This window comes from Myxocyprinus asiaticus, chromosome 34 (assembly GCF_019703515.2).
Source record: "Myxocyprinus asiaticus isolate MX2 ecotype Aquarium Trade chromosome 34, UBuf_Myxa_2, whole genome shotgun sequence".
Classification (NCBI taxonomy): Eukaryota; Metazoa; Chordata; class Actinopteri; order Cypriniformes; family Catostomidae; genus Myxocyprinus; species Myxocyprinus asiaticus.
In genome coordinates this window covers 37,876,259-37,890,922 of record NC_059377.1, presented here as the reverse complement: position 1 = coordinate 37,890,922, position 14,664 = coordinate 37,876,259, and the positions used below count along the sequence as shown (strand labels likewise).

The window sequence follows — 14,664 nt, the reverse complement described above, 5'->3', positions numbered from 1 at the left end:
AATTGGTCATAAAATGTGATCTCATCTTCATCAAAGTCACACGTAGACAAAACATAATGTGCTTAAGCTAACAACACACAAACAATTATAATCTTTCATGTCTTTATTGAACATATCCCATTAAACATTCACAGTCCTGTGGAAAAGTCAGGAGTCCTAAGCTAAAGTCAGGAGTTGGCAAACCTGGCATCCAATTAATAAAATTAGATTGGAAGTGTGGGTTAGAGCTACTTTGAATTATAAAAAGCACTCAAACATTTTGAGTTTGCTATTCACAAGAAGCATCTGCTGACGTGGACCATGCCTCGCAACAAAAGAGATCTCAGAAGACCTATGATCAAGAATTGTTGCTTTGCATAAAGCTGGAAAGGGTTACAAAGTTATCTCAAAAAGCTTAGAAATTCATCTGTCCACAGACAAATTGTTAGTATAAATGGAAATGATTTAGTACTGTGGCTACTCTCTCTAGCAGTGACCGTCCAGCCAAGATAGCTTAAAGGGCACACCACAGAATGCTCAAAGAGGTAAAAAAGAACCCTAGAGTGACAGCTAAAGACTTGAAGGAATCATTGGAACTGGTTAACATCTCTGTTCATGAGTCTACTATATGGAAAACATTTAACAGGCCCAGTGTCCATGGCAGGACACCACAAAGGAAGCCACTGCATTCCTACAGAAACATTGCTGCACACCTGACGTTTGCCAAAGACCACCTTGATACTCCACAACGTTACTGGGAAAACGTTTTGTGGACTGATGAAACTAAGGTTGAATTGTTTAGGAAGAACACGCAACACTATGTATGCCATAAAAAGAGCACCACATACCAACATTGAAACATCATCCCAACGGTGAAGTACGGTGGAGGGAGCATCATGGTTTGGGGCTGCTTTGCTGCTTCGTGGCCTGGACCGCTTGCCATCATTGAGGGAAAAATTAATTCCCAAGTTTATCAAGATATCCCACAGGATAATGTCAGTTTGGCTGTGCGCCAGATGGAGCTCAGTAGAAGTTAAGTGATGCAGCAGACAATGACCCTAAATGTCGAATTAAATCCACTACAGAATGGCTTCAAAAAAAGAAATTACACCTTTTGGAGTGGCCCAGTCAGAGCCCAGACCTTAACCCAATAGAGATGCCGTAGAATGACCTCAAGAGAGCCGTTCATGCCAGATATCCTAGGAATGTGTCTGAGCTGAAGCAGTTCTGTACGGAAGAATGGTCCAAAATTCCTTCTGAACATTGTGCAGGTCTAATCCGCTGCTACTGGAAACTCTTGGTTGGAGTTATTGCTGCCAATGGAAGATCGGCCAGTTATTAAATCCAAATGTTCAATTACTTTTTCCACAGCACTGTGAATGTTTAATGGAATGTATTCAATAAAAACATGAAGATTATAATTGTTTGTGTGTTGTTAGCTTAAGCACATTGTGTTTGTCTATACTTGTGACTTGTGATGAGAAAATTTTATGACCACTTCATGCAGAAAACCAGCTAATTCCAAAGGGTTCACATACTTTTTTTGCCACTGTACTGGAAATAAAAGGTGACTGGGGCTGTCAAGCTCCAAAATGACAATTTAGCGCCATAAAAGTATCTGAAAAAGTAGTTCATACAACATGCACTATATTTCAGTTCTTCCGAAGACATACTTTGTGTGCTTTGTGTGACAGACAGACTGAAAATTAAATACTTGCTCTGTTCTGTAGCTCTCAAATGAAAATGTATGGGCAATTTCATTTTTGAGCTTGACAGCCCCAGTCCCCATTCACTTTAATTATATAAATAAGCGTGGACAGGATATTCTTCAAAAATTCACCTTTTCGTGTTCCACGGAAGCAAGAAGTCATAAAAGTTTGGAACAACGTGACGGTGAGTACAAATGAGGACAGAATTTTCATTTTTGGTTAAACTTTTCCCTTAGATAGGAATTCATGCTTACTTTTTGACACCCGTTCTTGTACTCTTGCCGTTTTCTCCATGCAGGAAGGTCTCGATGGCCTTCTACAAATCTTAGTGAGTCAGCTCGGCTCAGATGACGTGAACATGCTGACCTGTGCTACTGGCATCCTGTCAAACCTTACCTGCAACAACGCACGCAACAAAGCCCTGGTCACTCAGTGTGGTGGGGTAGAGGCCCTGATTCACGCCGTTCTTCGTGCTGGAGAGAAGGAGGACGTGGCCGAGCCGGCCGTCTGCGCCCTGCGACATCTCACAAGCCGCCACCTTGATGCAGAACTGGCCCAGAATGCAGTGCGTCTGCATTACGGCATCCCCGCAATCACTAAGCTCTTGGGCCAGCCGCACTACTGGCCTGTTGTCAAGGTCTGTGTTTGTGTTTTTGTGTATGTGTGTCTAAATTGCTGCCAATTTGAAACTGCTTTCAACCGTTTAAAGTTAAAGGTCACATTTGGAATTGTCTGGGGGCGGTGCTTTCGTTGTGGTAGAGCTGAAGTGTGTTTTTTCTGCATGCAGTTTTTATTACCATATTAATTTATAGACTACGTGGTTTATAGTCCATCAGGGTTTGTATTCAGCAGTAACTGAAGAAGCAAACAATTTGGCACTTCCTAGCACTTCTATAAGGCTTCAGATGTTCATCACCTCTAAAACAAACATCACATCTTGTTGCATCTCAAATGCAGTAACCAATTTTTGACCATGTCAGCGGTTCATCAAATCAAGGAAGGTCGTGACGCATGTAATTGGCTGTCCTCGGCCCTCTGATTCATGGTGGGCTGGACCCTGATTGTCTCTCTGTGGGCAGGGGCTCCTGGCATGCATGATCTCCCACTTAATTGCATCAGTCTGGCAGAGCAGAAACCTGCGTGCCGTAATATGTTCAGCGTGAGTGTATCGATCCAGAAAGATTAGAATGCCAGCTTCTTATTTTTCCCCCCCAGTCTGGATTACACATTCAGAGATTTCTAAAATAAAAATCAGCCTGGCTGCATGAAAAAGAATGTCTTGAAAATATAAGTGTTATGAAATGTTTTTGTTGATCTTGTTTTCAGATGATTTCTGTGTAAATCTCTATTGAGTATTAAATAAAACAATATGTGAATGACGACATGGCACGACGTAAACCGTACTAAGCCTTTCATGGCTTACTGCTTTTTAAAAATGGCTTTTTGTCCCAGACCCAGACTTTTAATATTAACATATCCAAAACCATCTAAAAGGGATAGTCCACCTCTTATCATTTACTCACTTTCATGATATTCCAGATAAGTATGACTTTCTTTCTTCTGCTGAAAACAAACAAGGCTTTTTTAGAAGAATATCTCAGCTCTGTAGGTCCTTTCAATGCAAGTGAATGGTGGCCAGAACTTTGAAGCTCCACAAATCACATAAAGGTAGCATAAAAGTAATCAATATGACTCAAGTGGTTTAAAATATGTCTTCTGAAGCAATTCAATCACTTTGGGTGAGAAACAGATCAATATTTCAAGACATAGATTTTGACTTAAGATATAGATTTAACCACTGGAGTTTATTGAACTACTTTTATGCTGTCATTGTGTGATGTTTGGAGTTTGAAAGGTCTGGTCACCATTCACTTGCATTGTATGGACCTACAGAGCTGATAATTCTTCTAAAAAACTTTGTGTTCAGCAGAAGAAAGAAAGTCATATACTTCTGGGATGGCATGAGTGTGAATACATTATAAGAGAATGTTCATTTTTGGGTGAACTATCCCTTAAAAAATAATTTTACAAAATTAAAAGGTGAAATAAACAAATCATTTCAATATGTATTGTTTTAAAATGATTTGTATGCATTTTTCACACAAATTATGACTGTCACTCAAATTTCCACCATGACCATTCATTTTAAATGTTATATCATAGTTTATATTGTTCATTAAATGTTATGTTTTCTTTACAAAACTAAATAAAAACTACAAAACAAAACAATTTCAATTAGATTAGTATTAGGTTATTAAACTGCAGTAATATCTGGAAATTATAAAGCTATAATGTAACTGCATCACAGCTATACACATAATTTATAATCAACCCTTTTGAATATATTTGTTATATACATATGGTATATTTTATAATCAACCCATTCTAAACAGTTTTTTTATTTTTATTTAACATTAAGTTTTTCTTAACAAAACAAAAATGCTACTACAAAGATTGGATTACTATCAGATTTTTAAATTGCAGTAATGTCTAGTTAGTATTGTATTACATGCAGTAGTATTATACAGCTATAATATAACTCCATGACAGCTCTACATTCATAAACTCGTTTTTTCTGGAAAACGATGAGGAACTTATTTTTATATTTTTTTATTTATGTGTTATAATTTACAGTATAATCAGGCCACACTAACTGATTCTTCCAAAGTAAACAATTCTTCCGCCAAGTAATATTGTTCATTACCCTAACTGTAGGCTGTTTAGGGTTGCCAAGGAACGTACTTGCCATTTTAATGTAGAATGTGTGGCCACAGATGTGTGTTTATTGTAATTTAATGACGGCTTTAAACGTGACCCATCCAATCAGACAGAGTCTTAACTATACGTTTTATATCAGCTCATGCGTACCAGAAAACTGTTCCACAGTTTCACAAATGACATTTCGGCGAACCCTGTAAAGTGTGGGTGGACCGCTCCAGTGTGAGAGGTTGGATGATGTTTCTGGTTGTACCCTGGCAGGGTGTGGACGACACCTCACTAATAGAACACACATGGAACCCCAGTGCCTGGAATGTTTTGGGTCGTGTTTACTTCACTTGTATTTGGTAACGGTTCAGGAAGTCTACATGGCTTGCAGTCCCACCCTGTGGAGAGTTGCTCTTGCAGTAAGCGTTTTCTAATCAGCAGAGGAACATTGTTGACTAATGATGCGTTAGTATAAAATTATACAGATGTTTGAGTAGGCAGAAGTAAAGTGACACACTCGGGGTTGACAAACACGTTAGATAAAGGAGATATGACATTTTCACTGAACTGAGCCGGATTATACTACTCTTATTTCTGTAGTATGAATACTGTGCAATACTCTGTATTTTTGTCTTGTTTACCAGTAAAAATATATAAACATCCTTAAAACAAGAGACATTTATTACATGATTTAAAAATTTAAGGATAGTGATTATATGAAGCCATTTATTATCACATAGTTGTTTGGCTCCTTTTTAAATCATAATGATAACAGAAATCACCCAAATGGCCCTGATCAAAAGTTTACATACCCTTGAATGTTTGGTCTTGTTACAGACACACAAGGTGACACACACAGGTTTAAATGGCAATTAAAGGTTAATTTCCCACACCTGTGGCTTTTTAAATTGCAATTAGTGTCTGTGTATAAATAGTCAATGAGTTTGTTAGCTCTCACGTGGATGCACTGAGCAGGCTAGATACTGAGCCATGGAGAGCAGAAAAGAACTGTCAAAAGACCTGCGTAATAAGGTAATGCAACTTTATAAAGATGGAAAAGGATATAAAAAGATATCCAAAGCCTTGAAAATGACAGTCAGTACTGTTCAATCACTTATTAAGAAGTGGAAAATTCATCAGGTAGACCAAGAAAGATTTCAGCCACAACTGCCAGAAGAATTGTTCAGGATACAAAGAAAAACCCACAGGTAACCTCAGGAGAAATACAGGCTGCTCTGGAAAAAGACGGTGTGGTTCTTTCAAAGAGCACAATACTGTACGACGATACTTGAACAAAAATGAGCTGCATGGTCGAGTTGCCAGAAAGAAGCCTTTACTGCACCAATGCCACAAAAAAGCCTGATTACAATATGCCCGACAACACCTTGACATGCCTCACAGTTTTTGGCACACTGTAATTTGGAGTGACGAGACCAAAATAGAGCTTTATGTCACAACCATAAGCGCTATGTTTGGAGAGGGGTCAACAAGGCCTATAGTGAAAAGAATACCATCCCCACTGTGAAGCATGGTGGTGGCTCACTGATGTTTTGGGGGTGTGTGAGCTCTAAAGGCATGGGGAATCTTGTGAAAATTGATGGCAAGATGAATGCAGCATGTTATCAGAAAATACTGGCAGACAGTTTGCATTCTTTTGCACGAAAGCTGCGCATGGGACGCTCTTGGAATTTCCAGCATGACAATGACCCTAAGCACAAGGCCAAGTTGACCCTCCAGTGGTTACAGCAGAAAAAGGTGAAGGTTCTGGAGTGGCCATCACAGTCTCCTGACCTTAATATCATCGAGCCACTCTGGGGAGATCTCAAACATGCGGTTCATGCAAGACAACCAAAGACGAATGGGCAGCTATACCACCTGCAAGAATTTGGGGCCTCATAGACAACTATTACAAAAGACTGCACGCTGTCATTGATGCTAAAGAGGGCAATACACAGTATTAAGAACTAAGGGTATGCAGACTTTTGAACAGGGGTCATTTACTTACCCAATGTATTTAAATTAAGTCATTGTCATTCCTTTCTGTGCAAATATGCCTCATTTCTATGTAAATTAGGCTTAGTATAGATTGCGCTTCATTTAGAATAATTGACTGCCGCAATTTACATCGCGCTGTTACTGTCAAATTAGAATCAGGCAGTAAAATGAGTTTTATTTAAAAGGGATGTTTGTGTTTTGTTTGCACATTTTCTATCGATCATATCAGTGGTAATTCATCAAATAATGATCAAATGATGGAGAAGAGTGTTATAACCTGTCAGATGCGCAGAATGTTCCTCATTAAAAAAGTTTAACTTCTAAAGACTTGAATTGAAATTTTGCAATATATGAAGGAAATCATGACTATTCACATTAAAATGAAGACTCCAGTCATATCAGTAACATTATAAAAGCTGTTTTATTCCACATGGACAGGGTCCACACATGGGGGCTGCCATGTTAGCATCACATGACCAGCCGAATACTACTTGCTTAATCTCAGTAACCGTCCTGTTATTTGACACACTTACTCATTGATTAAAGTAATCGTGGCTGACTGTGAATACTACATTTCTACAATGGCATCTGAAACGGAAAACTATCGATTTTAAATGATGCTGCATCCAAGCTGCTAGGTGTCAGTGTAAGTCCAAGATGACACAAAGACAAAAGTTACTGAGTGCACCTTTAAAGAGATGATTCAGATGTCTGCATCATAGTAGTCAGTGATGCTGTTCAGTCCTGCCAAAGTGTGTCAGATAACAATGGTCTACTGCATTCTCTGCTATATAGTGCTCAGAATTGGATAGCAAGATTGGAATTGCACTTGCAAATTGCATTCAGCATAGATTTTTTGCTCAATTAGCATAATTCCTTTAGTGAATTGGGCACTAAACCAGGGCAGACAGCGTGTGCAAATAACTGCCGCTTTTACCAGGTGCAATTCATTCTTAGAGAATTCCCCCCCTTATTATCTCATGTAATTTTCCTTCTCAAGTAAATGTAGCTTTTTTAAGAATGTTTAGATATTTTTACTGGAAAACTAGACATATTAAGAATTTTTTGTTTTGCAGTGTAGTATGTAAACTTTCTATATGCATGTCATAAACAGCTTGACTTTATATTTACTGTGTGACGAATTAACTGGAATGGTTTTCAACATCTGTTTCTTGACTCTTAATTTGATTGGACACAAAACGATCCAAGTTGAATCCAAGTTTTTACACAAACTTGGATTAAAAATGTAAAATAACAGTATTTATATTTTAGATGATAACTGGACATAACTTGCTTTATTAAACAGCAATATAATGAAGTCATGTGACAACATTGAAACACTACAGTTTGCGATCCGATTGTTTTTATATATATATATATTCTTCACGCAAAAATGAAAATTCTCTCATCATTTACTCACCCTCATGCCATCCCAGATGTGAATTTCTTTCTTCCGCAGAACACAAACAAAGATTTTTAGAAGAATATCTCAGCGCTGTAGGTCCATACAATGCAAGTGAATGCTGACCAAAACTTCAAAAAGCACATACAGTAAAGGCATCATAAAAGTAAACCATACTATAAATTCTCCTCCCTGTCCAGTAGGTGGCGATATGCACAAAGAATGTGAAGCATCAAAAACAAAAGAACAAGCATGTGAAAGTGAAAGTGGAGATTTATAGTAAAAAAAATTACTTAAATATTGATCTGTTTCTCACCCACACCTATCATATCACTTCTGAAGACATTGATTCAACCACTGGAGTCGTATGGATTACTTGTATGCTGCCTTATATGATTTTTGGACCTTGAAAGGTCTGGTCACCATTCACTTGCATTGTATGGACCTACAGAGCTGAAATATTCTTCTAAAAATCCTTATTTGTGTTCAGAAGAACAATGAAAGTCATACACATCTGGGATGGCATGAGGGTGAGTAAATGATGAGAGAATTTAAATTTTTGGATGAACTATCCCTTTAGTGTAGTTAGCTACTTCTAGTAGCTTGTAGTGTAGCTAACTACTTTTTTAAAAGAAAGGTTGACCGTAGTTTAATTAAGTTATGAGTAGCTTGTAGCTTGGGAAGCTACAGTTTCAAAGTAGTTTCCTCAACACTGTTCTGTATCATCTAAAAATAAATTCCAAGAACAAATTATCTGAGCTATGTCATCCACATTTAATGTCAACAGTTTTCTCATTTGTTTCCATTTTGATTTCTTCGAAAGTATTTTTGGTTAAGTTTGAGGTCTTTTTGGGAAGATATTATTTTTGTTAGCAATTAGAAAACAAAATGAACTTTCAATTTGCCTGTTTGTTATGAACAGTCGTTAATTATGCACATTTTGTCACTATAGGCCACAGTGGGTTTGATACGCAACTTGGCTCTCTGTCCAGCCAATCAGGCGCCTTTGAGGGAAGCCGGAACTATTCCCCGATTGGTCAACCTGCTATTGAAAGCTCACCAGGAAACACAAAGACATGGCTCAGGTGCTCAGCAGACTTATCAGGTACATTTCAAACTTTATTTAGCACATTGTATACCTGTACATTAATTCTCTATACAATATCCCTGCAAACAAACAGCTTTAGGTACCCTGTCCCTATATATCCATGTTGGCCGCATTTTCCACCTTCCTATATAGGCCAAAGCCCACAAAGGGAGGTCAAAATACAATCCAATTAGCATCAAAGTCCTAGTATTTGGCATACACCAAGTTCCAGAGTTTTTCTTTTTCCTCACAGGATGGTGTGCGAATGGAGGAGATTGTAGAAGGCTGCACTGGTGCTTTGCATATCCTGGCCAGGGATCCAATTAATCGAGGGGAAATCGCCAGCATGCAGACCATTCCTCTGTTTGTGCAAGTACTGAACAAACTTATGGCTTTCCTGGCAGTGAATCTGGTTCATCTGTGCATGTTGTGATGTGTGGGTGTCGTGGGCAATGACAACGGGGTGTCTGGCTGCTGTTTATTTGTGTGTCATTATGTTACACTACATTACATTTATTAATTTAGTTGGCGCTTTAATGCAAAAACGACTTACAAATGATGAATTGCAGCCACACAAGCAATTAACCCGAAGGAGATAAGACATAAGAAGTGTTGCTACACAAAGTTCCAAAATCAAAATCATTTTCTTAATCAGCATCTTTGTTGTTTTCCAGTAAAAATATCTAAACTTCCTTAGAACAAGATAAATTTACTTTAGAAGCAAAACTGCATAAAGTGCTAAGACTTGTGTAAGATGTATTTTGAATATAGGCCTAGGTGTATTTTCTTATGCCGCTAATAGTTTTTACTTATTTGAAGCATTAACTTCACAAATGTTCCAATTGGATTTCAAAAGTCTGAGATCACTAGTGAAAATGTTTCTAATTTAACACACATATTCATTGCAAATTCATTGTATTATCAATAAAACAATTTGAGTAGAGTTGGGTTGAAAAATTCAAAAGAATTTCAGAATTTCTTATTATTTGGTATGTGCTTTAATGACAGCATGCACTCGAGCTGGAATGGATGCCACATGTTTGTGCAAAGCCTGATCCATGTTATCCCAAGATGATTTGAGAATGTTCCAAAGAGCTTCTTTTGTGTTTCAATGGGGGCAAGAAAATCTGACCTTTATGATCAATGTCACAAATGTGCTTATTTGATTAGTGACCTAGAAATAGTGCAGAAATGTTGTATTCATTGTACATACTAAAGCATCTCTGTTTTTATTTTTATTTGCAAAATCTTAAAACTCTTTAAAATAAATCATTAAATAAAATAAAAGTTTTTGAATCCCAGATTTTCAGTGTGTGCTCAGACTTTTGGACTCCAGTGTAACTTAAAAAATTGCTCCTCAAGTAAATTTATCTTTACATTTATCCTCTCTCATTTTGTCTCTTTTCTTCTCTCTTTTCTGCTAGCTTCTGTACTCATATGTGGAGAATATAAAGCGTGTATCTGCAGGTGTTTTGTGTGAGCTGGCTCTGGATAAGCAGTCTGCTGAGATGATTGACGCAGAGGGCGCCTCTGCACCTCTCATGGAGCTCCTACACTCACCCAATGAGGGGATCGGTGAGTGACATTCAACAAGAACACATTTGTGCTTTTATACATAATAACACCTACACACATTCAATATAACATATTACTGGGTGTGTGAGTATCTTTGGTGGTGAGATGGATGAACAGATTGATAGATTAACAGACAGACAGACGGACAGACAAATGCATGGACAAGTTATTTATAAACATCTATGATATACACTCACTGAGCACTTTATTAGGAACACTATACTAATACTGGGTAGGGCCTCCCTTTGCTCTCATAACAGCCTCAATTCTTTGTCTGCAAAACTGCCGCTAACTGGATGTTTTTTGTTTTTGGCACCATTCTGAGTAAAGGGGCGGTCACACTACACTTCGCGCTCCATTCACTCCCATTCGAACGCATCCGAATGGTGCGAATAAATTTCATTCTACGCTGCGTACCAAAGTTCAAGCTTGGTGAACTCTGAACTCTTCGTACAATGAGAGGATCCGTGACCAATAGAAGATTGAAATGTCACAACCTGACCCCTTGGCTCAATTTAAAGGATACATATATCAAAGCTGTGAGTTTTATTGTTGCAGGAAAGTGAGTAGAAAATATATTTTAACATTTTTAATATAATATTAGTTTTTATTTGTGATGTATTATTTACCAGAAGCCCTCCCGTGTGACATCATATTCTGGTTAGTTGTGTTTTCTGAAAAAAATGTGTGTGCTCAAAGCCGAGTGTGACCGCCCTTTAAACTCTAGAGGCTGTTGTGCATGAAAATCCCAGGAGATCAGAAGTTACAGAAATACTCAAACCACGGGGGGCCTGGGTAGCTCAGTGGCAAAGATGCTGGCTACCACCCCTGGAGTTCGCTAGTTTGAATTCCAGGGCGTGCTGAGGATCCAGCAGGGTCTCCTAAGCAACCAAATTGGCCTGGTTTCTAGGGAGGGTAGAGTCACATGGGGTAACCTCCTCGTGATCGCTATAATATGGTTCGCTCTTGGTGGGGCGCGTGGTGAGTTGTGCGTGGATGCCGCGGTGGATGGCGTGAAGCCTCCACACGCGCTATATCTCCATGGTAACACGCTCAACAAGCCACATGATAAGATGCATGGGTTGACGGTCTCAGACGCGGAGGCAGCTCAGATTTGTCCTCCACCACCCAGATTGAGGCGAGTCACTACGCCACCATGAGGACTTAGAGCACATTGGGAATTAGGCATTCCAAATTGGGAGAAAGAAAAAAGAAAAAAAAAGAAATACTCAAACCAGACTGGCACTAGCAATCATGCCACAGTCGAAAAATCACTGAGATCACATTTTGTCCCCATTCTGATGGTTGATGTGAACAATAACTGAAGCTCCTGACCTGTATCTGCATTATTTTATGCATTGCACTGCTGCCACGCGATTGGCTGATTAGATAATCACATGAATAAGCAGGTGTACAAGTGTTCCTAATAAAGTGCTCAATGAGTGTATATGTCATATACAGTATATGTTACAAGTCCGCCAAAGCAGTGATAACCTCTTTTAAAATAATACAGACTTTGGCTTTACACACCTAAAGAGATGCACAAAGGTGCAGTAACCAATATCAGTTGCGAGCCACCAGAACGTGATAATTTATTGAATGTCTCAACGCGAATATGGGACGCTTGAGCATTTTAATACAGGACGGGGGTCCCCTTCATGCATCTCTACATCCGATCCTTTTAGCATACTACAAGACTGGACACAAAGCCTTCAATATGGGATGATTTGTTGCCCGCTAAAATACAGGACAATAGGTATCCGTTATGGGTCGTCGTAATTTTGGTCAAAGTATGGGACGTCCCGGCAAAAATTGGACAGTTGTCAACCCTAGCAGCAACAAACATTGCAAATGCCACCTCTCCCGTTTTTTAAGCCATTGTCTGTGATAACTATGACAACTAATGTGGACGTGCTATTAAAAGCGACTGTAGTCTAAACAGAAAAAAATCAGATCTGGCCACATATAACTTGTAGTTTGAACAGTCAGTCTAAAAAATGGAATATGAGAAAAAATGTGATATTCCCTGCAGTGTGAACAAAGCTTTAGAGACTCTTTGCAAAACTTCATATGCAAACTAACTTAAAACCCTGTCAGGATAATATTTAACATGTAACTAGATCCCCTAATGGGTCAGCCTCCCTTAATGTTTATGATGTATTGATTGTATTTAAAAAAAAAAGGGGGTTTTCATTCCATTCCTGTGCAACATTTGCTGGCATATGCTGGCAATACTGTTATGAGATGTCTGCCATACATACTATTTTTATATGTTCTATATTCCTCTATACATTATCAAACATATTATTGTTAACACAATTTACTGTACATAGATGTTGTTTTAGAAACTAAACAAAGTGCAAATCTTCTGCTTGATTTAGCATCACACTTCTAAACCACTGCCAATTGTCCTGTGAGTAAGGGGAGGCTCTTGTGATGAACAGTGTGGTGAAAATGGTTTTTTAACACATCATCTTTTCCTCAGCCACTTATGCTGCGGCTGTGCTCTTCCGCATCTCTGAGGACAAGAGTTCAGACTACAGAAAACGTGTATCGGTGGAGCTGACCCACTCCCTCTTCAAACATGACCCTGCAGCCTGGGAAATGGTGAATATCTTGATCTATCTTCAGGAATCATTAAAGCTGAAGTGTGTTATTTTGAGGAAATCCACCTACGAATGGCTTACTTATAGTTGTCTATACATTTTAAGCTGGGATTTGAGGAAGTATTTTAACATAGAAAACATTACACACTTCAGAGATCACATTAATGTGATTACATAGAATAATGAATGTTGTGTCAATTATAAGTCATTTCAATTAAATAATTATATTATGTAAGAAATAATTGATGACGGACTGCTGAAGTATGGAAAATTAAAGCACACCCGAGGTGGTAATGCAGCCATGACACGAAGCCTAGTGTGCATTCATTTTCAATAATTCACGGTCCAGAGCCAATTACTCTGCTTATACCATGGTTATTTTTTATGCTCTTGGGTGTAGACCTACTTCCTTACTCCACTAATCAAGTATTTTGCTTAGAAAGTGTCTGAAAAGAATATGACAAAGTGATATGCAACTGTAATGCATTCGACAAACATGGAACTACTTTATAGCTGTGCATTTATATATATATATATATATACAGTTGTGCTCAGAAGTTTGTATACCCTGACAGAAATTGTGAAATTTGGGCATTGATTTTGAAAATATGACTGATTATGCAAAAAAACTGTCTTTTATTTAAGGATAGTGATCATATGAAGCCATTTATTATCACATAGTTGTTTGTCTCGTTTTTAAATCATAATGATAACAGAAATCACCCAAATGGCCCTGATCAAAAGTTTACATACCCTTGAATGTTTGGCCTTGTTAGATACACACAAAGTGACACACACAGGTTTAAATGGCAATTAAAGGTTAATTTCCCACACCTGTGGCTTTTTAAATTGCAATTAGTGTCTGTGTATAAATAGTCAATGAGTCAATGAGTTTGTTAGCTCTCACGTGGATGCACTGAGCAGGCTAGATACTGAGCCATGGGAAGCAGAAAAGAACTGTCAAAAGACCTGCGTAACAAGGTAATGGAACTTTATAAAGATGGAAAAGAATATAAAAAGATATCCAAAGCCTTGAAAATGCCAGTCAGTACTGTTCAATCACTCATTAAGAAGTGGAAAATTCGGGGATCTCTTGATACCAAGCCAAGGTCAGGTAGACCAAGAAAGATTTCAGCCACAACTGTCAGAAGAATTGTTCAGGATACAAAGAAAAACCCGCAGGTAACCTCAGGAGAAATACAGGCTGCTCTGGAAAAAGATGGTGTGGTTGTTTGCATGATCAGTCATATTTTCAAAATCAATGCTAAAATTTCACAATTTCTGCCAGGGTATGCAAACTTTTGAGCACAACTGTGTGTATATATATATATATATATATATATATATATATATATATATATATATATATATATATATATATATATATATATATATATATATATATGTGTGTGTGTGTGTGTTAACATGTTTTTAGTGTGATAAAAGTACTAACTTTTTTTTGTGTAAAGCTAGATCTTATATCAAATTTTAAAACTTTGTTGCCATAACGACATAAAGCTGTAAACCCTGAATCGACCATAAAAATGACTATGTAAACCGTACTGCTCAAATAATACACTAGTATTAATACAAGAATTAATCTAA

General features: G+C 37.9%; 1 protein-coding gene across 2 annotated transcripts in view; it reads left to right on the top strand.

Moving 5' to 3' along the window:
- Positions 1 to 14,664, top strand: part of LOC127425036 (junction plakoglobin-like) — a 120,907-nt gene that overhangs the window by 76,415 nt on the left and 29,828 nt on the right. For both annotated transcript variants that reach the window (XM_051670639.1, XM_051670640.1), the window contains exons 9-13: positions 1,987 to 2,325; positions 8,744 to 8,896; positions 9,132 to 9,251; positions 10,303 to 10,453; positions 12,939 to 13,060. In XM_051670639.1, coding sequence (XP_051526599.1) covers positions 1,987 to 2,325; positions 8,744 to 8,896; positions 9,132 to 9,251; positions 10,303 to 10,453; positions 12,939 to 13,060 — 885 coding nt within the window. The remainder of the gene's footprint in view (positions 1 to 1,986; positions 2,326 to 8,743; positions 8,897 to 9,131; positions 9,252 to 10,302; positions 10,454 to 12,938; positions 13,061 to 14,664) is intronic.